A 27251-nucleotide genomic window follows, 5' to 3' on the forward strand; every position below is an offset into this window, starting at 1 on the left:
GCCCACGCCTAGAACCAGCCCTGGGGGGGAAGAATTGCTGAAAAGAAGTGTGGCTGTAACAAACCCTTTCTTCATGGACACTGGACCAGCGGGAGGAGACTGAAGGAGACTCTTTTAGAGATTCATGTACAGGTGGAGGAATATTAAAAAAGTTGGAAAATGTTGCTTAGCAATGTATATCAGCAGGTGAAAGTATATTTGTGAAGACTTTTTAATAGACATGGTTGATTTTTTTTTTTTTTAAGATGAGAAAATAGTTGTCAAAAACAAGGGCTCTGTCATTTACTTGCTGTGAAAAGAAACAATTGCTCTGTCTTAAAAATATACTAGGAGACATAATCATAGGATTAGAAGGGCCCGAAAGGGTCATTTAGTCTAACCCCCTGCCAAGTTGCAGGATTTGTTGTGTCTAAACATCCAAGACAGATGGCAATCCAGCCTCTTTTTGAAAACCTCCAGTGAAGGAGATTCCATGACTTCCCGAGGCAGTCTGTTCCATTGTCCTACTGTTCTTACAGTTAGGAAGTTTTTCCTGAGATTTAATCTAAATCTGCTATCCTGTAGCTTGAAGCCATTGCCCCTTTTCCTGCCCTCTATGGCAAGAGAGAACAACTTTTCTCCATCTTTTTTTATGACAGCCTTTCAAGTATCTAAAGACTGCTATCATGTCCGCCCTTAATTTCCTCTTTTCCAAACTAAACATACCCAGTTCCTTCAGCCTTTGCTCATATGGCTTGCATTCCATCCATTTTAATTATCTTTGTTGCTTGCCTCTGAATCCTTTCCAGTTTCGCTACATCCTTTCCGTACAGTGTTGACCAAAATTGGACACAGTACTCCAGCTGAAGCCTAACCAGCGCCGAGTAGAGCAGTACTATCACCTCCTGTGACTTGCATGCTATGTCTCTGCTAATGCAACCGAAAATTGCATTCCCCCCCCCCCCTTTTTTTTTATTTGACAACAGCATCGCGTTGTTGAGTCATGTTAAGGTTGTGATCCACCACAACTCCCAGATCCTTCTTAGCAGTGCTGCTGCCAAGCTAGTTCTCCCCCATTCTGATTTGTGGCTTTGTTTTTTCTTCCCTAAGTGTAGGACCTTACATTTGTCTCTATTGAATTTCATTTTCTTATCTATAGCCCAGTTCTCCAATTTATCAAGATCCCTTTGAATTTTAGTTCTATCCTCCAAAGTGTTTGCAACCCCTCAGCTTTGTGTCATCATAATGATATGAAATATAGCCAGTTTGAATATGAAGGTAGACACCACAAACAGTAAATTGTTTTTCTTGATTGTACATTGTCTGCCTAAAATCATTGGTTCAAAAAGGCCAGTGTTCGAGTTGAAATCATCACTGACATCACATTTTGAAGTTCTGCAGTTATAGCAGTCATCAAGGCCCTTTACCACTGGAGATTTTTTTTTTTTTTACATTTGTATGGTAGAAGCAAATCAGACACAGTCAGCTGAGAAGTCTACAAATTGAACTCTGACCCAATTGTCTGCCAACAAGGGGTAACAGATTTTTCTGAGGACATTGCTTTGAAGTTTGAGAATGCAGCAAAGAAAGGGATCTGCTTCTTGCTAGTAACATATTAATGTGTATTGATTGCACATCCATATCTGACATGCTCATTTTAATTTGTGTATCAACGGAATTTCAAGTATATGGGCCTTGCAGGTGCTAGCTTCCTTCAAGGCCAAAGTGCCCTGATCTTGAATCTACTGGAAAGTATGGAATCCTGGTATTTCCCTGAATTTGCAACAGATCTGTAGTGATCTTCTTTAGTGATCTGTAGTGGCGATTGGCATGGCAGATTTATTATTTCTATAATATATGGGTTTGTGTTGTGCGCTACAAAAAAAAAAAAAAAAAAAGATAGGTCCCTTTCCCAAAAAGTTACAATCTCAGTGAACAATATCTTTTGCTGGACCAACCTCTGTTGGTGAGAGACAACCTTTGGAGCTTATAAAGAGTTCTTCTTCGGGTCCAATACAAGATACTATCTCACCCACCTTTTCTCTTTAATATCCTTCATAAATGATAACATCCATACTTAAAAAAAAAAATCCCTCAATATTATTTTGTCCAGTATAATTGTGGAAGACTGGTTGCGGTCACCCCTAGAGATGAGATTCTAATAAGTGTTTAAACGCCAATAAACTAAAATATGTTAGCTAACATGTCTTTGTTTTATTTTAAACATCTTTATCCTAATCTGGACAGGGACTTGTATGCAAATTAGGTGGAACCTTTAGGATCCTGGCAAGTTGTCAATATGTCCATCGTGCCGCAGAGGATATGCGCCACTGATATAGATGTGTGGATTGTGGTGCACTCTGGTCTGTTTTGGAAATGTGGATGGAGTACGGTAATGAGATGTATAACACAAACGTGGAGAGTAGTTGGGGATATAGGAACAGAGGTAGAGCTGGAAACTTGAAAGCAACTTTCTTTTGTTTCAAGCATTTCTTTAAAAAAATATAGAAACATTATTTTAAAGGGAATTATAATCTCAGTGGTCAGTATTCCTTAAATTTATTTTTCCTGAGAATTTCCTTAGTGGTTAAAGTGTGTGCACTGTTTTCATGCTCTTAAAACCCAAGAATATGAACAGAGTTTGTATGTAACTTCTATCAGACCTGTATTTCTTCACTCCTACTCCAAAGTCACAACTTCTAAAGGTTGTGTCGGGGGAACCTAGAACTTCCATGGAAAGCCTCAAATGTGGTTCTTGAGTGGTGGGGGGAGAATAACAAGCTTTTATTCAGTCTGAGCAGTACCATATTTGAGGCTTCATTAAAGTAATAAGATACACTGATAAAGTCTATGTGGTTTGCAGGTGCTGTAAACTTCAGATTGTAGGTCTCGCTAAAGTTATAAACTCTACCACCATAGCCTATGGGGCTTGTCATAGTTGTAAGCGAGCCTGGCACAATTCACATCAGAACAGAGTCCAGTGGGAATCACTGTACATGCTGCTCCTTTTTTCTGCACTATTCAGTGTAACCAGAACAGTGAAGGCCCTAGAAGTGTGTAGGCAACCTTGACAACCCTACCCCATGGAGCTCTGGGGAAATTATTCCCAGAATGTGTTTGAGATTTTTGATCATTTTAATCATGCTCAAATATAAATAATGTCTTAAACATTTTCTGTTACTTTAAATATGATAGCATGGGCTTAGCCATAGTCCAAAATGTTGGACAACCACGTTCCCTCCTTGAAGAAGTTGGAATTTTCATTACAGATCTCATGATTGTTGTTTTACAGTGAAATAAATGCCCGACTTGATGCTGTGTCTGAAATTCTCCTGTCAGAATCCAGTGTGTTTGGTCATATTCAAAATCATCTGTGTAAGATGCCAGACATAGAGAGAGGACTCTGTAGTATTTATCACAAAAAGGTAAATAGTTATCTATCAAATGCATTATCACCAACTCTTGTTTTCTAAATATTTGTCAGTATGCTTAAATGTGCTTTCATAAGTTTTACAGGAAATGTTTAAACATATCCACTTCAAATTACTTTTTCTTAACTTTAAGACTAAGTTTCACACAATAACAGGATAGGAGACAAAATAACAAACATTCTTTCCTTTCAGTAGAATCTAGTTTTACACCAATTGGATCGATAATATATTGTTTTAAGCAGAAATGCCATATCAGTATAAGATAACAGTTACAATTGGTCCTGTCACTGATGCAAAATATATAGATTTCTTTGGACATGTGACGTCTGTTGGGTACATTAGCAGGTGAGGAATCATATGCATTCAGTTGTTCCCTAAAGCAACACATTTTAAATGGTGTATGTTTATCTAAAATCACATCAATAAGTGAAAACCACTTTGCTGTAGTTAACTGTTACTGTTTTCAGTTGAATGTTAATATTTTTATAAATTCTTTAATTTAGATCTTGCTTGAACATTTTAATAAAAATTACTTGTAATGAGACACTGCTGATTCTTAGCTGAAGCAGGTTAATGTGCTAATAGCATGTGTGCTGTACTTCATGTTCTTTTATTTCCCCATTATATTTAGAGAGGTTGGCAATTCTTTTTGGATTAAAAAAAAAAAAGTGGGCAGAGGGATAGCAAAGTTATAATTTCAGTAGATGGTGTGGTGGAAAAGATAAGTCTTTTTCAAAATTTGAAAGTCAGCACTTGAATAACTATTTAGTGCCCCAATCCTGCAATGTGTTATGCCCATGCAGAGACAAGTGGACTTCTGTGGGTGACTGCAGAGGGCTACCCATATGCAGTGCTCTGCATGGTTGGGTCTAAATCACAAGAGTGCAAGACACTTCTCTTATTTCTAAATTAGTTGAATATATTGCAGGAAAAAATACTAATCCACTAGAAAAAGCTGGTTCAAATCCAGCTATTCCTGGATCACATTAACTCAGTCTGTGATAAATATGCAGACGTTTCAGTGGCAACTGCATTTATCCAAGGCAAAAACATCACAAATTTTAGATCAACAATATTAAATGCAGATTTAAATAATTGTTCCTTTCTAGCCTGGTTAACGTGAGCGGTCACAGAGGGAAAAAAATGGACGCAATGGCCTTACAATGAAATACCTCACTTTTTCTAAACCAAAAATAGTATACCATCATTAAGAGACCCAAAGGTAGCAATTAGAATTCGAGAGGGGTGATATTGTACAGTCACATAAAGAGCATTTTTAGGTCCCATTTTCTCATTTGAAAAGCTTTTCACTTGGATGATAACCTATAGTTGACAGTGGCAGTGAGCAATGGATCTCTCTGACCTGCTTTCAGGGTTTGTTGAAAACAGTTTGGCTGCTAGTGTACTGTTTTTAACAGTATTCAAGAAAGAGCACTAGACATTGCACATCGATATGGTGCCTTGCATACTTTCTGCACAACAGCAGCCAAACCATTTTCAGCATTGGTGGAGAGGTTGCCATTGTTCACAGCCATTGTCCGCTGTGTCTGTCATGGAGGTCACGGAAGTCATGGATTCCGTGACTTTCCATGACCTCTGTGACTTCTGCAGCGGCCGGTATGGCTGGCTCCAGGGCTGATGATGGTTTGGGTGGGGAGAGGGCTCAGGGCTGGGGGTTGGGGTGCGGGACGGCGCTTACCTGTGTGTGTGTGGGGGGGGGGGGGAGGGGTTGTCCCCAGGAGCGGCCAGAATGTCCCTGCAACTCCAAGGCAGAGGGGCCAGGGGGCTCTATGCGCTGCCCCTGCCTGGAGGCACCGTCCCCGCAGGTTCCATTGGCTGCAGTTCCCGGTTTTCAGTATTACATTTCTGTTCCAATTTATACTCTAAATGAACCAGTTTTTCAAAGGTATCATATTTAACTGTCAGTTTTCAGCATTGTTGCTAAAATCAAACCAGAGTATTATGCAGTAACAACCTGAGTAGGTAAATAAGGGGTATTTTCATTATCTCTCAGAAACTATTTACCTATAAGCTTGCTAGCAATAAAATAGTATCTAAAAGCTCAGTTCTCCAAAGATACCAATCCCAGTGGATTCACACTCTTGGACAGTATGTGATCAGGCAGGAATCTAGATTCATAGATTCCAAGGCCAGAAGGGACCACTGTGACCATTTAGTCTGACCTCCCATATTACATAGGCCTTAAAACTCCCCAAAATAATTCCTAGAGCATATCTTTTAGGAAAAACATCCAATCTTGATTTTAAAATTGTCAGTGCTAGAGAATCCACCATGACCCGTGGTAAATTGTTCCAATGGTTAATAAATCTCACTGTCAACAATTTACGCCTTATTTTCAGTCTGAATTTGTCTAGCTTCAACTTTCAGCCACTGGATCATGTTATAGCTTTCTCTGCTATATTGAAGAGCCCATTATCAAATATTTGTTTCCTCCATGTAGATACTTATAGACTCTAATCAAGACCCACTTCTCTTTGTTAAATTAAATAGATTGAGCTCTTTGAGTCTTTGACTATAAGGCATGTTTTTCTAATCCTTTTATCATTCTCATGGCTCTTCTCTGAACCTTCTCCAATTTATCCTTCTTGAATTGTGTGCACCAGAACTGGACAACAGTATTCCAGCAGTGATGGCGCCAGTGCGAAAAAGAGGTACAATAACCTCTTTATTCTTAATCAAGAGCCTCCTATTTATACATCCCAGGATTGCATTAGCTCTTTTGGCCACAGTGCCACCCTGGAAGCTCATGGTCTGCTAATTATTCGCCACAACCCCCAAATCTTTTTCACTGCTTCCTGGGATAGAGTCTCAGATCAGAGTGGATTGATTTAAATCACCAAGTGGAAAGCCTCAGTTTAATAATAGATTTTAATCAACTTTTCCATTTTATTTCAGTTATTTTCTAAAGAAAGGTGCATTCTCATTGCTTGACATAACCATGAAAACATATTGATTTACAACTAAATAGAGCCTTTACACTAGATTTAGTACATATTTTTGCTACCTAGGAGGGTACACTATAACTATATACGTTTATTTAAGCAATTGTGTAGCTTATTATTTTCATATTCTTATTAATTGTACAATTTTAGTATGCTAGAAAATGGTGAATGATATATTGCTTTATTTACTAGATAATTAACTTTTTGCTCACGTTTTGTGTCAAGCTGCATTAGGATGGTAACTGGAAATTAATTAAAGACACAAAACAGCATATAACATTTATTTTTATTAAACAGAACAACCTTAAACGTTTTGGATACAAAACACGTTCATATTGACAACAAAATTATAATAAGTTTAGGCCTTTAATATATTTTTAATTAAATTCAGATTTAATTTTAAACAGGTTTATTTTTTTAAATAAAAATGTATTATAATTTAAATTAAAAAATCATATTGAAATTATTTTTAAAAATCTGATTCCTTTATTAAAAAAAAAATCATTGATTTTTTTTTTCCCCCCCCGTCCACCTTGTCTCCCATCCTATAAGTATGGACTAGATGTGGACATTTTCCTGGTTGTAGACATTTACAATTAGCTGTATTAAAATGCATATTATGTGTGATCCGTATACCAAGTGATCCAGATTGCTCTGTCAGTGACCTGTCCTCTTCATTATTTACCACTCCCCAAATTTTTGTGTCATGTACCAACTTTATCATTGATGATTTTATGTTTTCTTCCAGGTCACTGATAAAAATGTTAAATGACATAGGGCCAAGAAGTTACTCTTGTGATTAATATTAGCTCAGTTGTCTATGCCTTCCATGCTTTGTTCTATTGTTGTTACTCCCTGTGTAGCATTCATCAAGAATCTACTGCAGTATCTGCATGGTTGGACATCAGTTTTTGCTCCACCTATAAATGTATAATTAGTCATTAGGCATCCTGCAGTATCTTATCCATTGTCTGCATTTTAGTTTGTAGAGATGACGACTTCAGCTTGTTTTTTCTCCACCCCATGTTTTACCTTGAATTTTGATTCCATGCATAAGTTTGATATTTATTTAGTCTGGATATCAGAGATTTTCTGTGAATGGTGACTTCAAGGGTCATTTCATTATTTGTTTTATTTTGTTTTCACTGTGTTTACATGATGGGGTAAGACAATACCACATTATCAGAAAGATGTTGATAAATTGCAGTGAGTGCAAAGATCAACAGATATCTTCAGGAGGCGGTGGATTGCTTTGACAAAAGATTATTATCTTGGTTAAATGATGACTAGAGGAGTACATAAGGCTACACGTATTTGAAAATTATTAACAGCAAGGGGGCAGAGGAGCTATTTAGTGTGAATGCAAAGGGACATGACTAGAAGTACTGGGATTTATTTAAGAAAAGGAATATTTAGGTTGAATATCACACAAAACTTCCACTCAGTGAGATTTAGTAGGCTGTGAATTAGGCTCCTAAGAAAATTAGCAAAAACACCATTTCTTGGGTTTTTTAGTGTTGCAAGACTGAACAAAAAATTAGACTACACAAAAACATTAGGAAATATACCATAGAGAACCATCTGCAGTTGCATGGAGATGAACTAATAGGTGTTTTCCATCTCTAACTTGTACCATACCATCAAGTCACATGGGGTATGTCTACACTGGAATAAAAGACCTGTGGCTGGCCTGGGTCAGCTGCCTTGGGCTCACGAGGTTCAGGTTGTGGAACTAAAAATTGCTGTGTAGATATCTGAGCTTGGGCTTGAGCCCAGGCTCTGGGACCCTACCTACTTGCGTGGTCCCACTGCTTGGGATCCAGCCTGAGCCCAAAAGTCTACAAATCTATTTCACAGCCCCTCAGCCTGAGCCTGGTGACCCAGGCCAGCTGTGGGTGTTTAATTGCTGTGTAGATGTACCCAAGGAGAGCATCTAACAGACCTCTGCCTCTCTTCGGGGTATCGTGTGCAGAAAACCTGTATTTTCTGATTCACATGATGGAACAAATTTCAAATGGATAGATAATTTTTTTTTTTTTTTTTTTTTTTTTTTGCTTTTGTCTTTCTGGGCTATGCGAATATATAGGAGGGTTAAAGAAAAAGAAATTAAGTGAGAGAATTTGGAAAGTTATTCGTTCGGTTTTAAATAAAACCCAAAGAAGATGACTTGTGTAAATTATATACAATATATCACATAGCAAGGGGTATTAAAACTATACATTCAGAAAATGTATCAAATAAAAAAGTTCATTAACATATATATCTAATAGACCAAATATTAAAGCAAACATAAACACCTCATAATTTATTAATTCAATCTTATATTAATTGTCTAAGACACTATCACTCTCATGTGAGTTGTAAAGATTCCTGTTACATTTTTATGATAAATGAGCTTAGTAAATTTTCCAGTCTCAGCACTCTGACTCATTTATTGATACCAAATTGTTGACAATTAAGTTGAAACTTGTTAATGAAATACAGGTACAAATATGCATGTAATTAATTGACAGAGTTTTATGACTTGGATATATACTCAGAGAAGTATTAATTTAGGATAACCTAATACTCACCTTGGAAAAAGGAAATAAAAGTATAAAAGCCTTAATTTCTTATTAACTGAAAACAGTATATAGGTAAACAGTATATAGATAAACTGAGCTGTAGAATTTAAGGTAATTACTAGTCTCTTGAGATACGTAGAAACTTCCTTTTAAAGATAACTTTAGATCAAGCTGGTGGTGATATAGCTGTAATCTCATTCTGGTTTCAGTAACACATAAAAGAAAGTGAGTAAGATAGTTCTCAGTGATAAGTCTTTATTTCCAGTAGGAATGCTCCTCAGAAGCCATCTGAAAAAATCGATTACCCTATCTGTGTTTAGCTTGTAGGGAGCAATTTGTTGAAAGCACTAGGAATTATTTTATTCAGTTTTTAAGGGAGGTCTGTTGATGCTTTCCCTTTTTGAAAAGCTGATATGGACCAACCAGAATATAATCTTCGCTTCATACAGAGAGCTATAAGTGATCCAATGAGAATATGAGTTCTCATATATAATCTTTTCATAGACCAATATGAAAATAAAGCATCTCTTTTGTGGTTTTATATGTATAGTTAGTTGTCTCTCTAAAATCAGAGTCCATAAATGTTTACATGCAAATATCTTGGGATATTTTATCTGTTTGAGAAACTGATAGATGGTTTCTGAGCATTATCTTCTGGTATCTCCAATATTTATATTTGTAGCTCTGCAGCTCTTTGCAAAGCTTCCCTTCTCAATGGTGTAAAGGCCTTTGCTGACTTTGCCTACTCCATGTTCCTTCATATACTATACACTCTTTTACATACTTCTTAACAAAGTCTAAAAGGAAGTTTTCTGATCGTTATACAGCATATCTTCACACTCTTTAATGCTTTCATAAGTGATTTTAGGACTGATTAAATACATTTAAGTTTTCTGTTGTCCAGCAGATTTAGTAGTGCAGGTAAACTGAATCCACTATATGAAGTCATTTGATCTGTGATCTACGTTGAATCATCTAACATTTGGTCATCACTAATAACACCCTGCTTAAGGGGAGAAAGGGAGAGAATTATATTTTAAGCTAGTATTGCTGCACTGGGAAGAGGCGGCGGGACTCCCCTGCTCACCCCCAGACCCAGAACTGTGCAAGGAAAGCCATTATTTTCTGGGGGCATTAGGACTTATGCAGTGATGTCTCTTCTACCCCCGATCCATGTGGTGTTGGGGAAAGAAACTGCAGAGAGGAGCCAACTTGAGACTAAATCTGGTAAAAGTTGTTCCAGGAGCAATTTAAGCAGGGACTGTTGGATATTGATGATGGCATCAGACTGCTTTCTGCAGTTTTCACTCTGGACATTCTCTTCACTATTCTTATTGGTTGTTTGCTGCAAACCCCATTTGCTCCCTCATCACTGCTCATTCTGCTTGTATGTTATATCCCTTTTCCTCACGCTTTGTCTGTCTTGTCTATTTAGATGATATGATCTTTGGGGGAGGGACTCTCTCTTACTCCATGTTTATACAGTGCTTAGCACGATAGGGACCCATTTTGGTGCTTCTGTAATAAGTAACAAATAATAAATATGTCATTAATCCATCAGATTTACCTTTTGAACATAAGATCATCAAGTAGTATTTCAATATGTAAAAATTAACTATGAACATTGTTTAATTTAAACAAGATGTAATGTGGGTATCCTGGAACATACAATGTTGTAACAATTTAAACTAAAACTTTTTCCACTTTCAGTGTTCAACTCAAGAGTTCTTCTTGATAGTCAGCACTTTGTCTCGCCTGGAGACAGAACTCCAAGCACTGTTTCCAGCTATACGTTGCCAAGTGAAAGCTCCTTTACTGCAGATGGCCCTCTTGGAAATTCCTGAGCTTCTCTGCCCCGTGAAACAATACTTAAAGATACTTAATGAAGAAGCAGCCAAGTAAGTAAAGAAAACAGTTCTTTCATGCCTTGTAGTCTTTCTTACTGAACTTACTTGATATATGAATTGTATATGTTGGTTAATCTACCTTATTTATGTAATATATAAATACAAAATGTACATTATAGCTGGCATAGGTAGAATCACATATATGTAAGGTTGCCTGACACTTTCCATTAAAAGACCTGTTTTTGGTTGCTTATAATGTTGCCAAACTTAAACCATTCAGGATACCTATTCAGTGTTGTAGCCATGTCGGTCCCAGGATATTAGAGATAAAGAGGGTAAGATAATACCTTTTATTGGACCAACTTCTGTTGGTGGGAGAGACAAGCTTTTGAGCTCACACAGAGCTCTTCTTCAAGTCTGGGAAACATACTAAGAGTGACACAGCTCAATACAAGATGGAACAGATTGACATAGGTGTTAATTACTTATGCTAAACAATCTGTTCCATCTTATATTGAGCTGTGACACTCTTATTACGTTTCCCAGACCTGAAGAAGAGCTCGGTGTGAGCTCAAAAGCTTGTCTCTCTCACCAACAGAAATTGGTCCAATAAAAGATATTATCTCACCCACCATTCAGGCTGAAATTTTCCATGCTGGGTGAATGTTTCAGGCTCAGTATTTTTGGAAAGTTTCACCCAGAATGGTTCAGCTGTTTCTGAGAATGAGGTTAGGGGGAAAATACATTGTTTGTCCATGTGAAAAAAAAATTCTCATTTTGCTGAGAACCTTCATATGTTGGAGCAGAGACTTTAAATTTGGCAGAGAGCGTTGCTGTGGGGTCAGGGATGTGCCTTTTCCCCATCACTGTGAAAATTCGTCCAAAAAAGGTCAGGTTATGAGCCTTTTCTCAGTTCACAAGTGCTTAGTAGGGACTTTTTTGAGTATGGCAGCAGCTAAATTTTCTGAAAATACTGCTTGTGCTAAGCGTGCTCCATCCCCTCACAGCGCCTGTGTGCTGACTGGACTGTTCATACACTAGCCCCACAAAACAACTGAGCATGTTCCAACTTAAGGCTGCAGGGGCTAAGCAGGACTTTCCCTGCAATTGCTTCTCCTTAGTTCCAGATGGCAGTCTGATGCCAGGCACAGGAACTCAGAGAAGGGAGACAGTCTCTCCTGTGTTCTCAATGCTCTCCCTTTGCTTTCCTCACCAGTTTTGAGAGCTTGACTTTAAAACTTGAATATTCTTTCAGTGTAGCTTTTTGTGCATAATATGTTTATAGAATGGACATTATGAGCTTGAAATTGTGTGTCCTCTAAGTTTTAGGTCCAGCTCTGCCCCAACTGCCTGTGTGAAATTGGGCAAATTTCACTCAACCTTTTTCTGAAGGTTCCATATCTGTAAAATGGACATACCACTTACCTCATAGTGGTGTTATGAGACTTAGTTTGTGAAATGCTTTGAGATCCTCTGATGAAAAGTGCTATATATATAATTATTTATACCACATTTGAGCAGCACAGTAATACAATAAATCCCTTGCTTCAAACAAAATAAGCTGCCCTGAAATTAATTTTATTTATTTTGCACCTTCTGTCTCTTGACCTGCTGCTCTTCATGATTTGCCTGTTAATCTATCTTTTAACAGGATTACATTTCATATTCCAAATCTCTGAGTACTTTTAAAATAGATGTTAATTTTAAAATAATTGACAAAAAAATGTTTTCATCTTTCTCCGCAGCAGGGATTGAAAAATTAACTGAGCCAAAATCTAGGACTGCCAATATTTGCTCTTGGACCAGTGACAGATTTAAGGGCAATTAGAGAATTAAAAGGTTAGAGACACTTGCTGTGTCCTGTTGGATAGCTGGGATTATAGGTTTTCTATTGATATGTAGCATTCATTTATAGGTCTGACAGGGTGTGAGATAGAAGACCTTATCATCATAATACCTGATTTATGGAAAAGCTTTACTATAGCTACTTTTTAGAAGTTTTAAAAAAAATTTGGTTCTTATTTTTCTATCACTATGTACATGGTAACTAAGACAGCTTGATGATGTAGATGGAGTAATACAAAAAATAGTACCAATGAAAATGTTAGTCTAATTTTTTTCTAAATCCAAAGTTTCCTCTAAAAGAATAAAACAGAAAATATCACCACATACCATAATGCAAATGGTTTATTTGAATTTGTTTTTGTTAACCAGGAAAACTCACTCATGGCTTTGTTATGCATTTCAAACATATGCAGGAGTTTCATACTTGTGCCAGTAAAACCTGTATTTTACCACAGTTCATCATGTATTTTGTATATATATAGACACTCTGTGTGTGGTGTTGTTTTTGTTATTATATTTTATATTGTGTTCCTAAAAATTCTTTTGAAAAGTACTACTGACTCTAAAACTCTAAAAATGCCTAAATATCTGCAGTTGCCATTTTTTGGAAATTTGCCCTTTTTGTTTTCAGTAGGCGGCGGCACAAGGCAATGACAGCAGCCGGCTAGCAGCTGTCTTTCTCCTACAATTCCTCTGAAAATAGGTCTAATCAGCAGTAAAAGAGTTTCTGAAAAATACAGTATTAAAAAATGCAGGCTTTACTTTCTCCTGTATAATATCTATATTAGGATCTCCGAGTCATAGCTCATCTCAACGTTATGGTATTGGCTCTAGTTCAAGTTTTGTTTTTGTGAAAAAGGAAGTTGGGTTAGGTACAATAAAGTAGGGTTTTTTAGTTATTTTTACTATTTGTAACATGCCTGGATTTATTTTCTCTTCAGATATCCGATTTCACAGCTATGACATAATAATCTTCTTCCCCTTATCGTATTGACTGGAGTCAGGTTGTCATGCAAGCATCAGCCATCTTTGTTAGTGCACAAGGTCGCTAAGGTCCACCTGCTTCCCATCTTCTTTGATGCAATCCATCCATCACTTCTTTGGCTTTCCTTGGGCTCTCTTTTCTACTAACCTCTCCTACTCTATGCTGTCTTCACCAGGTCCCCTTCATTCATCTTCTCTATGTATCCAAACCAGCAAAGTCACACTTCTTGGATTTTATCAGCTACATCAGGGACTTTGACTTCCGTCCTAATACTTTCATTTCAAAATCTGTCTCTTCAAGTAACTCCTTTCATGACACAAAGACATCTCATCTCAAACACCTGTAGAAGTTGAACCTGCTGTTTCCTAATTTCCCATGCTCGTGCACCATACAACACTGCAGGAAACACCATTGTTCTGGATAGTTGGTCTTTCAGTCTCAGTGGCGTATGCTTGTCATGAAGAACACCTCCACGCTCTCCCAGCACTCCATAGTCTAGACTGTATCTCGTGTTCAAACTCATCGTCTTCCATAACGCAGGCACCAAGGTACATGAGCTTGCTAGTCGGATTATTCCTGCTACTTAATCTCTGTGTCCAATTTCCCTGCAGCACCTCCACTGACCCACGTGACCTGTATCTTAGTTGTGCTCACTTTTATCCCATGCCTGTCTAGCTGGTCATACCACTGATTTGCAATTTCCTCTAGTGTTTTCTTTTGAGGATGCCTATATTTCTATGTCATCTGCAGATACAAATGTCTCAGCTTTTTCCATTTGAGTTATTCCTGTTGATGTAGACCATCAATGTGATAAACAGGGTTGTACTGAGGGCTGACCATGAGGCCTTATTCCCAACTCCTTGTATTTGGTACCAGCTCCTTATTGATGGTTCTTCTTCAAGTGCTTGCTCATGTTGATTCCATTCTAGGTGTGCGTGCACCCCTTGCGCGGTCGTCAGAGATTTTTGCCTTAGCGATATCCGTAGGGTCAGCAGTGGCGCCCCCTTGAATGCCGTGTCCATGCATCGGTATACCAGGCACTGCCAACCTTACACCCTCTCAGTTCCTTCTTACCGCCCGTGGTGGTTTGTCGGAGTGCCTTTCCTTCTATAGCAAGGGCTAGTGGTTTTGTCTCTACTGACTCGAGCCTTAGGTAAATAGTTTACGGCCTTGTAAATAGTTTGTTTATAGTAGTTAGTGTTAAGTAGTTGCTAAATATAAGGGAGTAGCCGTGTTAGTCTGTATCTACAAAAACAACAAGGAGTCTGATGGCACCTTAAAGACTAACAGATTTATTTGGGCATAAGCTTTCGTGGGTAAAAACCTCACTTCTTCAGATGCATAGAGTGAAAGTTACAGATGCAGGCATTATATACTGACACATGGAGAGCAGGGAGTTACTTCGCAAGTGGAGAATCGGTGTTGACAGGGCCAATTCAATCAGGGTGGATGTAGTCCACTCCCAATAATAGATGAGGAGGTGTCAATTCCAGGAGAGGAAAAGCTGCTTCTGTAATGAGCCAGCCACTCCCAGTCCCTATTCAAGCCCAGATTAATCATCCTTCACTCTCACAGACCTTGGGAGGCAGGCCAGTCCTCGCTTACAGACAACCCCCCAACCTGAAGCAAATACTCACCAGCAACTACACACCACACTACGGAAACACCAACCCAGGAACCAATCCCTGTAGCAAACCTCGTTGCCTACTCTGTCCCCATATCTACTCTGGCAACACCATCAGAGGACCCAACCACATCAGCCACACCATCAAGGGCTCATTCACCTGCACATCCACTAATGTTATATATGCCATCATGTGCCAGCAATGCCCCTCTGCCATGTACATTGGCCAAACCGGACAGTCCCTCCGCAAAAGAATAAATGGACACAAATCGGACATCAGGAGTGGTAACATACATAAGCCAGTAAGTGAACACTTCAATCTCCCTGGTCATTCTATTACAGATTTAAAAGTCACTATCATTGAACTTGGGCCTACAGGTGGAGGAGATGGCCGACCAGGTGGACACCTTGTTCAATTTCCTCTCGGCCACTACCCTGGCAGTGCATGATGTGGTCCTGAAAATTGCCAAGGCCCTCTGGAAAACCCTGTCTTCCATCTCTCTCATCTCCAAAAGGGCCGAAAAAAAATACTTTGTCCCGATCAAAGGGTTCGAGTACCTTTATACCCATCTACCTCCAGGATCACAGGTTGTCTCTGCGGCCAACGAAAAAGACAAGAAGAGGCACACTAGTTCAACTCCTAAAAATAAAGAGGCCAAAAGACTGGACCTTTCTGGGAGAAAAATTTATTCCACTGCCAGTTCCGGGTGGTGAACCATCAGGCCCTCTTGGGCAGGTACAATTTTAATTTATGGGACTTCCTCCATAAGTTTAAAGGAGTCCCTCCCGCAGGGTCTGTCCCAAGAATTCGGCACCGTAGTGGAGGAAAGCACCGCGGCTGCTAGGTGCTTCCTCCAAATGGTGTGGGATGCGGTGGACTTGAAGGCTAGGGTGGTCGCAGCGGCAGTGGTCATGAGGCGCAGCTCCTGGGTTCAGACCGCCAGTGTTTCCCAAGAGATGCAGACCTCGATCCAGGACCTTCCATTCCTTGGAAATGGTCTCTTCTCCGTACAAACGGATGCGAGGCTGCATGGGTTGAAGGACACTCGGGCCACCCTTCACTCGCTGGGCATGCATATGCCACAGTCTGCACAGAAGCAGTTCCAGCCGCCCAAGCCACCAAGGCCTTGGCAGCCTCGTCAAGTGCCTGCAAGGAGAAAGGATAGAGACATGAGCTTTAGTCGTCGCTGCCCTTCCTCCTCCCGCTCACCCACGCAGTCCAGCCCGGCAAAGCATCCCAGGGGCCAGAAGCGCTCATTTTGAAGGTGAGCTCGAGAGTGACACCCCAGTCAATTCCCCAGGTCCACCTTATTCTTTCCTCAGCCGTCTTCATGCCTACTGTTAGGTCTGGTCGCAGGTCACCTCAGACCACTGGGTGCTGTACATAATATCTTAGGGCTATACCGTGCAATTTTCGGACGCCCCTTCCTCCCCATCCCTCTTCAGGGACTCTTCTCACGAGCAACTCCTCGTCCAAGAGGTCGAGAACCTCCTGCGCCTGTGGGCAGTGGAGGAGGTCCCTCGGAACATGAAGGGGAAATGGTTCTATTCCCGCTACTTCCTAATCCTGAAAGCAAAAGGGGGCCTGTGACCAGAGTCCTAGTGGGGAGCCAGCTGTGGTCACTCAATTAGGGTGAACTGCAAAGAATGGGGCAGCCAAACCCCAAAAAACTGGTGGCTATTCCAATACTTAGATTTACCAAGCCTGCATAAAACAGCTTTTTTATTACCTTACTGGTTACTCAGAAGTCCAAATAACACAGTTCTCTTAAAATGGTCCAGCCTCAGGCCTCCATCCAGGTACCCACGTTAAATATGATGAAAATTTCTGTAAATCTTATTTCATCATGTAAAAGAAAAGGTTCTACCAATCCCAAAGGATCGGACACATTACCTCCCAGGTTAATGAATGTTTCAGATCTTGCCCAAGTCCACGCTACAACCAATTCTTATTAACTAAACTAAAATTTATTAAAAAGCAAGTCAGAGAATGGTTAAAAGATCAATATACATAAAGACATGACTTCATTGAAGTGCAGATTCATAGCAGAGATGGTGAGCTTTGTAGTTGCAAAGAGTTCCTTTAGAATTCAGTTCATAGGTCATAGTCCAGTGTCTTAATCTCATATTCAGGGCGTACCAGCATAACTTGGATCTCAGTCTTGTGACTCAAACTTCCCCTGATGAAGTCTAAGCAGATCTGAGATGACAGAATCAGGACCCAAGGATCTTTTATATAATTTCATGTCTTCTTTGACAAGTTGTGATTTCCTCAGTGAACAAAAGGTAATTAGGATGACTTTGAAGGAGGTCCGTCACCGGTACTTAACTATACAAATTAACATAAGGCCATTTACTTGTTCCTCCACCATTCACAGTACATTTCAAAGAGAGATGAATACTGAGATATCCCATGTTTACAATTCATTTAAATGATATTAGAATACAGCATAGACAGGGACTGTTGATTACATTGTCCACCCTACCCATACATATGTAAATACACAAAAACACAAACATTATCTCCCCTTGTGTCTTTTGAGGATTATTTATTTTGCAGGATGTTTAACCTTTTCTACCCAGGTGTCACCCCGCTATTTCTTAATCCCGAAAGCGAAAGGGGGCCTCAGACCCATTCTGGACCTGTGTCGCCTCAACAAGCTTCGCAGAAAGTTGAAGTTTTGCATGGTCTCCCTGGCTTCCATCATCCCCTTCCTGGATCCGGGAGACTGGTACGCCGCCCTCGACTTGACGGATCCTGATTCCCATATTCCCAGGTCACAGGAGTTTCCTCCGTTTCATAGTGGATGGGCGTCATTTTCAATTCACGGTGTTGCCCTTTGGTCTCTCATTGGCCCCCGGGGTGTTCACAAAATGTATGGCATCAGTGGCTGCTTATCTGAGATGTCGAGGAGTCTGGTCTTCCTGTATCTCGACGACTGGCTCATCAAGGGCAGGTCTTGGGAGTAAGTGCAGAGGAGCCTCGACCTGGTGCGTTCCACTTGCCGTGACCTGGGCCTGTTAATAAACAAGAGAAAATCCACCTTATTGCCCATTCAGCAAATAGAGTTCATTGGGCTGGTTCTCGATTCCACACGAGCCAGAGCCTTCCTTCCAGAAGCGTGTTTTCAGGCCATGTCAGACCTGATCTCCCATGTAGAGAACCACCTGCTCACCACAGCTCACACCTGCCTGCAGCTGTTGGGCCACATGGCCATGTGTACATATGTGGTCAGTCATGCTTGGCTCCATCTCCAGCCCATGGTGTCGGTCTACATCCCCAACAGGCACGACCTGGACCGGGTAGTGAGGGTGCCAAACCACATCAGATCATCCCTGGATTGGTGGTTGGACCCCAGGTTGGTGTTGGAGAGAGTCCCCTTCGTGACCTCGTCGGTCAGCGATGCTTCAGACCTGGGCTGGGGAGCCCACCTGGGCGAGCTGAGCACCCACGGCCACTGGTTGCGGGACCATCTGGCCCTCCACATCAACATCAGGAATCTCAGAATGGTTCGCCTGGGCTGCCAGGCTTTCTTGTTCCACCTGAAGGGCAAAGTGGTGCAGGTCCTGATGGACAATATCACCGCAATGTATTATATGATCAGGCATGGTGGTTCCAGGTCTTCAGCCCCTTGTCAAGGAGCTCTCTGCCTTTGGGATTTTTGTGTGTGGTATGCCATTCATCTGATAGCCACACACCTGCCTAGCACCAGGAATGTCTTGGTGGATCATATCAGCAGGACCTTTTCATCTCGCCACGAGTGGTTGCTCCATCTGTAGGCGGTCAGTATTATCTTCTGGAAGTGGGGAACTCCCCAGGTGGACCTGTTCACGTCCTGTCAGAATGGGAAATGCCACATGTTCTGTTCACTCTGGGGGATGGACAGGGGATCCCTATCAGACGCTTTCCTGCTCCCGTGATCGGGAGCCCTGATGTACGCCTTCTCGCCAGTGCCATTGATTCACAGAGTCCTCATGAAGATCAAACAGGAAAGGGTGAAGGTTATCCTAAAAGCCCCCAAGTGGCCTCGCCAACACTGGTTCAGAACGCTGCTGGACCTTTTGGTAGCTGCCCCGCTGCAACTACCGCTCTGGCCGTACCCGCTGTCCCAGAACAGGAAACAGGAAGAACAGGAAAAAAGGCTAAAATTTATCAAAGTTGGTTTTTGTGTTACAGATATAAAAAACGTGTTATGATTAGTATTGTATCGCACAACAAAAATAATAAGACGACACTAATTTGGCACAGTTGGCTCCCAAATAATCATGTTAATTAACTATATGTAACTATACAAGGCCTAGCTTAATGCAGACTGCTCCTCTGAGTCGTTTCTAGTGACTTCTAAAACTTAGAAAACAGTGAGCACCACTACAGAGCTCACATACTACTTAAATGACTACACTATTTCTATATACTATAATTAGTTAAACCAGTGGTTCTCAACTGGGGGTACACAGAGGTCTTCCGGGGATACATCAACACATCTAGATATTTGCCTAGTTTTACAACAGGCTACATAAAAACCACTAGCGAAGTCCATACAAACTAAAATTTCATGCAGACAATGACTTGTTTATACTGCTCTATATACTATACACTTTCACTTCAAAGGGGTGTGTTGTCCCAAAACATGTCCTGATTACTCTTGTAGGTGATCTATATGGGGCATTTCACCATAGTTATTAAATCCTCAGACACTCCATATTTTCTCAGAACTGGTGTGAGCATCCTTCTGTCCACTTTATTATATGTCTTTTCTAGGTCTGTAAAAACACAGAAGCTATCCTATTGGTGTGCTAGCAGCTTTTCTATCACTGATCAGATTACAAACGTGGCAGCTATGCTATGACATAATCAGAAGGTTATATTTTTGTATTTGTTCTAAAATTAGAAATATTTCTATTATAGATGGGGATGGTAGTGACTTATTATTAAGGTGGAAAAATGGTATGTGATCATGTAATCAAAGTCAATCTTATAATGCATACGCACAAGGGGGCCAAAATAAAGTTGCACAGGCAGATTCCTTCATTCTGTCATTTTCTAACTTTTGAGTGCTTGATTTAAAAACACTAACATGGGTGGCTTTATTCTGTGTGTAATTTATAAGTGTAGTATACTCTTTCAGTTAGACCATATCTGTGGAATGCATGTTTTTCTTCTTGTGAAGTTACATGTTTTATGCATTTTGAAAGGAGAGAGGAGCAAATACATAATATGGTACACTCAAAACTACATGGGTACCAGATAACTTGTGTTTATTGATGGAAATAAACAATTATATCGAAACAGTAGAATTATGGAATACACCATTTTTCTGTTTCCTATAAATAGAACTGGAGATAAAACCCAATTGTTCAAGGATCTTACAGACTTCCCTACTATCAGAAAGCAGAAGGATGATATTCAGAAGGTGATTTCCCAGATCCAATTTCATCTGCAAGAAATACGACAAATGATAAAGAACCCTCATGCAGAGTACGTTACAGTATCAGGACAAGAGGTAATACACAAAATGACGTAAGTGATATTTATATGTGCCTACCAGTGCATGCCAACAAAATAACTTACATTTACCTGAAAGATTAATTAAACCATGTCACTAGATAAAAAAACAATTCTGGCTGCAAGAAGAAGTATGTTGGGATGCATTGTCTTATTGTCTTGTTATTTTTAATAATATTGTCCTTACCTTACCGCTTTTTTATTTAATTCACCATGGATATTCTGTCTTTGCAGTGTCTTCAGGGTTTTGTGGGGGATGGAATTCTTTTTAGTACAGTTCAGTTTGGTTCATGAATAGTTTGCTTCCATCAGTACTTGGCTTCCAAAGACTGTTAACATGGTTGCATTGAGACTTTTGGTAAAACATTTCTGATGTTATATTCTGGGATATTTTTATTGAACCAGGAAGCACAGCATTAAAAGAATTTTACAGAACAGAAAAATAATCTTTAAGGAACTGGTAAAAATTTGTAATTTGTCCCTCTATTCTCTCATTCTTTTTTATTTATTATTTCTATTACTGTAGTACTTAGGAGTCCTAGCAATTGACCAGGACCCATTGTATTAGATACTGTACAAACACAGAACAAAAATATGATCTGTGTCCCAGAGAGGTTGCAGGATAAGTATAAGATAGCAGATGGGTATACACAGACCAATGGGGGAGTAGAATCATAGGGTTAGAAGGGATAGAAAAGGTCATCTAGTCTAATCCCCTTCCAAGATGCAGGATTTGTTGTGTCTAAACCATCCAAGACAGATGGCTATCCAGCATCCTTTTGAAAATATCCAATGAAGGAGCCTCCACAACCTCCCTAGGTACACTGTTCTTACACTTAGAAAGTTTTTCCTGATATTTAATCTAAATCTGCTATCCTGTAGAATCATAGAATCACAGAATATCAGGGTTGGAAGGGACCTCAGGAGGTCATCTAGTCCAACCCCCTGCTCAAAGCAGGACCAGTCCCCAACTAAATCATCCCAGCCAGAGCTTTGTCAAGCCTAACCTTGATCTCGCATCACGCACCCTGCCAGTGCATCCCATGTTAGTGTCCATGAATCAACCCCTGTGGTTGACTAGAACCTGTATAATTATGCTGCAGTACCCTTTGTGGTTTATGTGCTCCTTGCGAAGACCAAACTATAGGCATGTGAGTCTCATCAAAGGCCCCAGTGCAGTTTGGAAAGCCCATTCTCTCAAAACCAGCTATTATTTCAGGAACATTTGTAATGCCCCCGGTCTTTGGGTACATCACAGTCCTGATTGCCTCACAAAGCTCTGCCACAACAACCCCCTGCCACAACAACCCCCACAATTGATTTGCCAGCTCCAAACTGGTTAGTCACAGATCTATAGAATCATAGAATATGAGGCTTGGAAGGGACCTCAAGAGGTCATCTAGTCCAACCCCCTGCTCAAAGCAGGACCAATTCCCAACTAAATCATCCCAGCCAGGGTTTTGTCAAGCCTGACCTTAAAAATCTCTAAGGACGGAGATTCCACCACCTCCCTAGGTAACCCATTCCAGTGCTTAACCACCCTCCTAGTGAAAACCTTTTTCCTAATATCCAACCTAAACCTCCCCCAGTGTAACTTGAGACCATTACTCCTTGTTCTGTCATCTGAGAACAGTCTAGATCCATCCACTTTGGACCCCCCCTTTCAGGTAGTTGAAAGCAGCTATCAAATCCCCCCGTCATTCTTCTCTTCTGCAGACTAAATAATCCCAGTTCCCTCAGCCTCTCCTCATAAATCATGTGCTCCAGCCCCCTAATCCTTTTTGTTGCCCTCTGCTGGACACTTCCCAATTGTCCACATCCTTCTTGTAGTGTGGATACAGTATTCCAGATGAGGCCTCATAAATGTTGAATAGAGGGGAATGATCACGTCCCTCGATCTGCTGGCAGTGCTTGTACTTATACAGCCTAAAACGGCGTTAACCTTCTTGGTAACAAGGGCACACTGTTGACTCATATCCAGCTTCTCGTCCACTGTAACCCCTAGGTCCTTTTCTGCAGAACTGCTGCCTAGCCACTCGGTCTCTAGTCTGTAGCAGTGCATGGGATTCTTCCGTCCTAAGTGCAGGACTCTGCACTTGTCCTTGTTGAACCTCATCAGATTTCTTTTGGCCCAATCCTCTAATTTGTCTAGATCCCTCTGTATCCTATCCCTACCCTCCAGCGTATCTACCACTTCTCCCAGTTTAGTGTCATCTGCAAACTTGCTGAGGGAGCAATCCATGCCATCCTCCAGATCATTAATGAAGATATTGAACAAAACCTGCCCCAGGACCGACCCTTGGGGCACTCCGCTTGATACCGGCTGCCAACTATAGTATTTTGGGGTAGCCAGTTTCCAGATGACTACAACAACTTGCTTCTGGATCAGCCTGGCCCCTCTCATGAGGATGTCCTAGTACTGGAATATTGGGACAAACTGATCACAAACCTCCTGGAATATATGCTGCTTCACACGAAAGTGCTGGATCCACTATTGGTCATCCCAGGTCCACGTGACAATGTGATCCAACCAGTCTGTGTTTGTGGCCCTGCTCCAGAAGCACCAGTCTGCCTGGGGAGAATCACTTTCTGAGAAGTGCCTTTGTCAGTTTAAAAACTGCTGGTAAAATGTCCACCTGTGTCTTACAGGGGCTCTGCCTGATTCCTGAAATAGAACTAACAGTGTGAGGTGGAGAAATTCTTCCTCCAGATCAGGATCCATGTTGTTGGCGCTGGCTTCTGGGAGCATGTGGACACATAATGGGTCAGCTGGCTGTGTTGGGGGGCTAAAATGACCCAAAACACTTCAGTCAACTCCCGTGGAATGAACAGACAAGTTTTCCCATAACCCACAATGGTTGTGTGGGAGACTGGGGGGACAGTTAACTCCACTGGGAGACAGAAAAGGATTGTTTTCTTCATTTTATGGATGGGGAGACTGAGACTCTGGAGTGTCGTATGACTCACCTGGAATCTTTTGTAGGGGATGCTACAGAACCAGGGATACAATCTGGAATCACCAGATAGTTGATATGGAGAATCAGGAGGTGATAGTTGTTTTATAATGGCTTTAAGTTGCAACTCCCTTTGTCCCAGAAGCACTGAGAGCAGTCCTATGTTTCAGGCCTTAGCTCTGTTTTTATCTGCTACTTTTTATCTTTCTGGTAAAAGAGAGAGAGAATCCCAGAGCTCATACGTTCCATTCCCTTGTCCTGGGGCAAAGTGGTGTGCACTAGGGAGTATTCTCCCATTGGTGGGGAACTCCTTCTGTGAATTGGTGTGCCAGGGACACCAGATTCTCTTGGGCCTTTAGCCCATTGTCAGGATTCTTTCTGGAATTGGGGGAAGAAGTTTATTCCCTATTATCCATCCTAGTTGCCTCAAGTGGCTTCAGAATCCCTGTCCTCCAAACTCCACGATCTTGCAGTGAAGCACATATTGGGGCCCACCTAATCACTCATGATTTTCTCCAGGACCTAGTTCAATTATTCAGCTCCATCTCCCTGAACATTATGTCCTGAAAAATAAGTGAAGTAAATACAGAGATGCGCTTCACCCTCAAGCCTTCTCTCAAGGAGATTAATCATAGGTCTGGATGACCTTTTCTAATCGATAGGCATGCACCCTTCCGTTGTTCCGTAGTACAAGTCTGAGAGTTTCTTTTCAATTTGAGTCTGAACTTTCCTTACTGAGTTCTGGTTTCAGCTGTCTTGATGTTCAGAGGTCCAGTAAGCTTTTGCTTCTATCCTTTATTCCTCCAAGTTCAAAGACAGAGACCAGTTTTGAGATGCATTATCCCTTAATTGAACTGACCTCCTGTGCTTCCGAGTCTGTGAAGACATGCATGAAAGTTTATCTTGCTTGTGTTGACTATGAAAGTAGCTCATTTAGTTGCTAAACCTCAGTTTAGCATGTTGCTGAATTAAGCTTTCTAATTTGACTCTTCATTCTTACAGTCTTTCAAATAACAAGGTGGTATTTTAATTGCCTCAGTAATTTCTTCCTAAACAGTTTTGAACATCCCTGTTAAAGAGCCTGTGGCCTGTTTACCCAATACACAAATCCCTCCCATTTCCTTTAAAGAAACTACATTCTCTGGATATAGAGTGAGCCACTGAATTTTACCTACTTGGTACAACTTTCAGAAACAAGTTTACAACTTTAAGAAAAAGAAATTCTCATTCTTTTCCATACTGGAACCTCCCTGAGACCCCCCTCTGATCTAGCCAAAACCACTTTTCTATATAATAATATGGAAAGAGCAGAGTGGTGATGTCCTCCTGACCCCTGTTCATAATTGCCCAGAGGTACACCTCTACCCTGCTATAACGCAGTCGTGGGGAGCCAAAAATCCCTACCGCATTATAGCTGAAACACCGTTATATCGGGGTAGGGGCGGCAGGGCTTTGGCGGTGATTTAAAGAGTTCCGGGCTCCAGCCGCTGCGGGGAGCCCCAGGCCCTTTAAATCGCCGGTGGAGCCCTGCTGCCACAGCCCCGAGGTAGCAGTGGCAGGGCTCCAGCGGTGATTTAGAGGGCCTGGGGCTCCCCACAGCAGCCGGAGACCCGGACCCTTTAAAGCGCCGCCGGAGCCCCGCTGCTACCGCACTCTACACGAACCCGTGTTATATCGGGTCGTGTTATAGCGGGGTAGAGGTGTATGCCCACAGGGGGAGCTGCTTTAGGAAGACAAGAACTGTTTGTCCATTTCCAAGACCCAAAGTAGGATGGCTGGCTACCAGGCCTGTATCAGTCATTAACTAATGTAATGTATTAACCTGACTTGTGAACAATTGCTCAAGACTCCACCTTTCTACCTCCGGGCTAAGAGGGCTGAGGTCCCTACACTGGAAAACTCAAGGGTCACATAATCCCTGCCTAACAATTTCATCACACTTTCTTAGGTGAATTTAGGTGACGGGGCAGAGTTAACTCCTAAAGATTTTCAAGTCACTTCTCATGCAAGCCCATCTCCTCGTATGAGACTGCTTTCTATATCCACTGGTTGAGCCTACATTTATTGATAAGATGGGAGAAGAAGGGAATGAATGACAAGGGAAAATTACTCGCTAGTAATTCAGTTTGTCATAATCCCTACTTTTCTCACACCCTGAATCCCTTCCTCCTCCCCTTGCGCTATGCGGGATTCTCTTTGTGCTGGGAATTGATGCATTTAAAATTTACTGAAGGGCTGAGAATTGAGTATTCTTATAACTTATAACTTTACCTCTGCTTTTCACTATTTGTCTTCCACTCATCCTCGTAGAGAGTGCTATGTGGCTTGTTGTCTTATCCACAGGATGGGAGAAGAGGAAGGGCTCTGACAAAGTGAATTACTGGTAATGTTCTTCTCTGTAATGGATGCACCCTAGAAATCTCTGCTTAACTTATTTTCCATTTTGGCTTTTGTGACGGTGCTACCCATGGGAGCCTGCTGAGGTCACTCAATTAGGGTGAACTGCAAACAGAACAGGGCAGACAAACCCCAAACGCTGGTGGATATTCCAAAACTTAGATTTACCAAGCCAGCACAAATCAGCTTCTGTAGTACCTCACTGGTTACTCAGAAGTCCAAACAACGCAGTTCCCTTAAAGTGCCCAGCATCAGGCCTCCATCCAGACACACCTGTCAGATATGATGCTGATTACTGAAAATCTTATCTCATCATATTAAAGAAAAGGTTCTTCCAATCCCAAAGGATCAGCCATATACCCAGGTCCAATTATAACTTAGATCTTGCCCAAAATACACGCTTATAGTCAATTCTTATTAACTAAGCTAAAGTTTATTAAAAAAAGAAAAGAGAGAGAGTTGGTTAAAAGATCAATATACATACAGACTTGAATTCAATTCTTGAGGTTCAGATACACAGCAGAGATGAGCTTGTAGTTACCAAAAGTCCTTTTAGAAATAGTCCATAGGTTATAGTCCCATGTCCATATTCAGGGTGACTCCAGTCAGCGACTGGGGATCTCAATCCTTGTGGCTTAAGGTTTCCCCCTCTTGAAACCCAAAGCAGATCTGAGATGAAGCAGGATCGTGTCCCAGGGTTCTTATACATTTCCAGCAGCCTTTTGGCCTGAGAAAACAATAGGCTTAACTCTCCTTCTTCCAAACATCCTGGCAATTAGCACAGGGTAATTTATTCATTAAACAGTTCAGATACAGGTTACCACGACCTTCAAAGAGACCTATAGACAATAATACTATTTCACTCAAGTATCTTCCTAAATGTTAATATTCCTTTTTTGATCTTTGAATCAAAGCTGTAGCAATAGACAAGACTTGTTTGCTTACATCACAAGACCTGAGCAAACATCTATCCTTCTATCTCTAACAATGCAGACTTGAATTTCAAAGCTCTGTTCATTTACATATCTTCCTAACCAGTCTCTAAAGTTTAGCCATGGGTTAGGTCAGTCTGGGAAGTAATTAACTCTTTCTGGCCCTGTCACCTTTCAATGAGATATTATATTACACTCATAACATCACACCTTTGCTGTTCATA

The 27251-nt window shown here is 40.9% G+C and overlaps 1 protein-coding gene across 2 annotated transcripts in view; it reads left to right on the forward strand.

The window, feature by feature from the left end:
• The window catches only part of MSH3 (mutS homolog 3), a 197753-nt gene that overhangs the window by 91445 nt on the left and 79057 nt on the right, over positions 1-27251 (forward strand). For both annotated transcript variants that reach the window (XM_026649155.1, XM_026649156.1), the window contains exons 13-15: positions 3272-3404; positions 10648-10835; positions 20574-20742. In XM_026649155.1, the coding sequence (XP_026504940.1) occupies positions 3272-3404; positions 10648-10835; positions 20574-20742 (490 nt within the window). The remainder of the gene's footprint in view (positions 1-3271; positions 3405-10647; positions 10836-20573; positions 20743-27251) is intronic.

This window comes from Terrapene carolina, unplaced genomic scaffold (genome assembly GCF_002925995.2).
Source record: "Terrapene carolina triunguis isolate 2854851 unplaced genomic scaffold, T_m_triunguis-2.0 Scaffold69, whole genome shotgun sequence".
Taxonomy (NCBI): domain Eukaryota; kingdom Metazoa; phylum Chordata; order Testudines; family Emydidae; genus Terrapene; species Terrapene triunguis.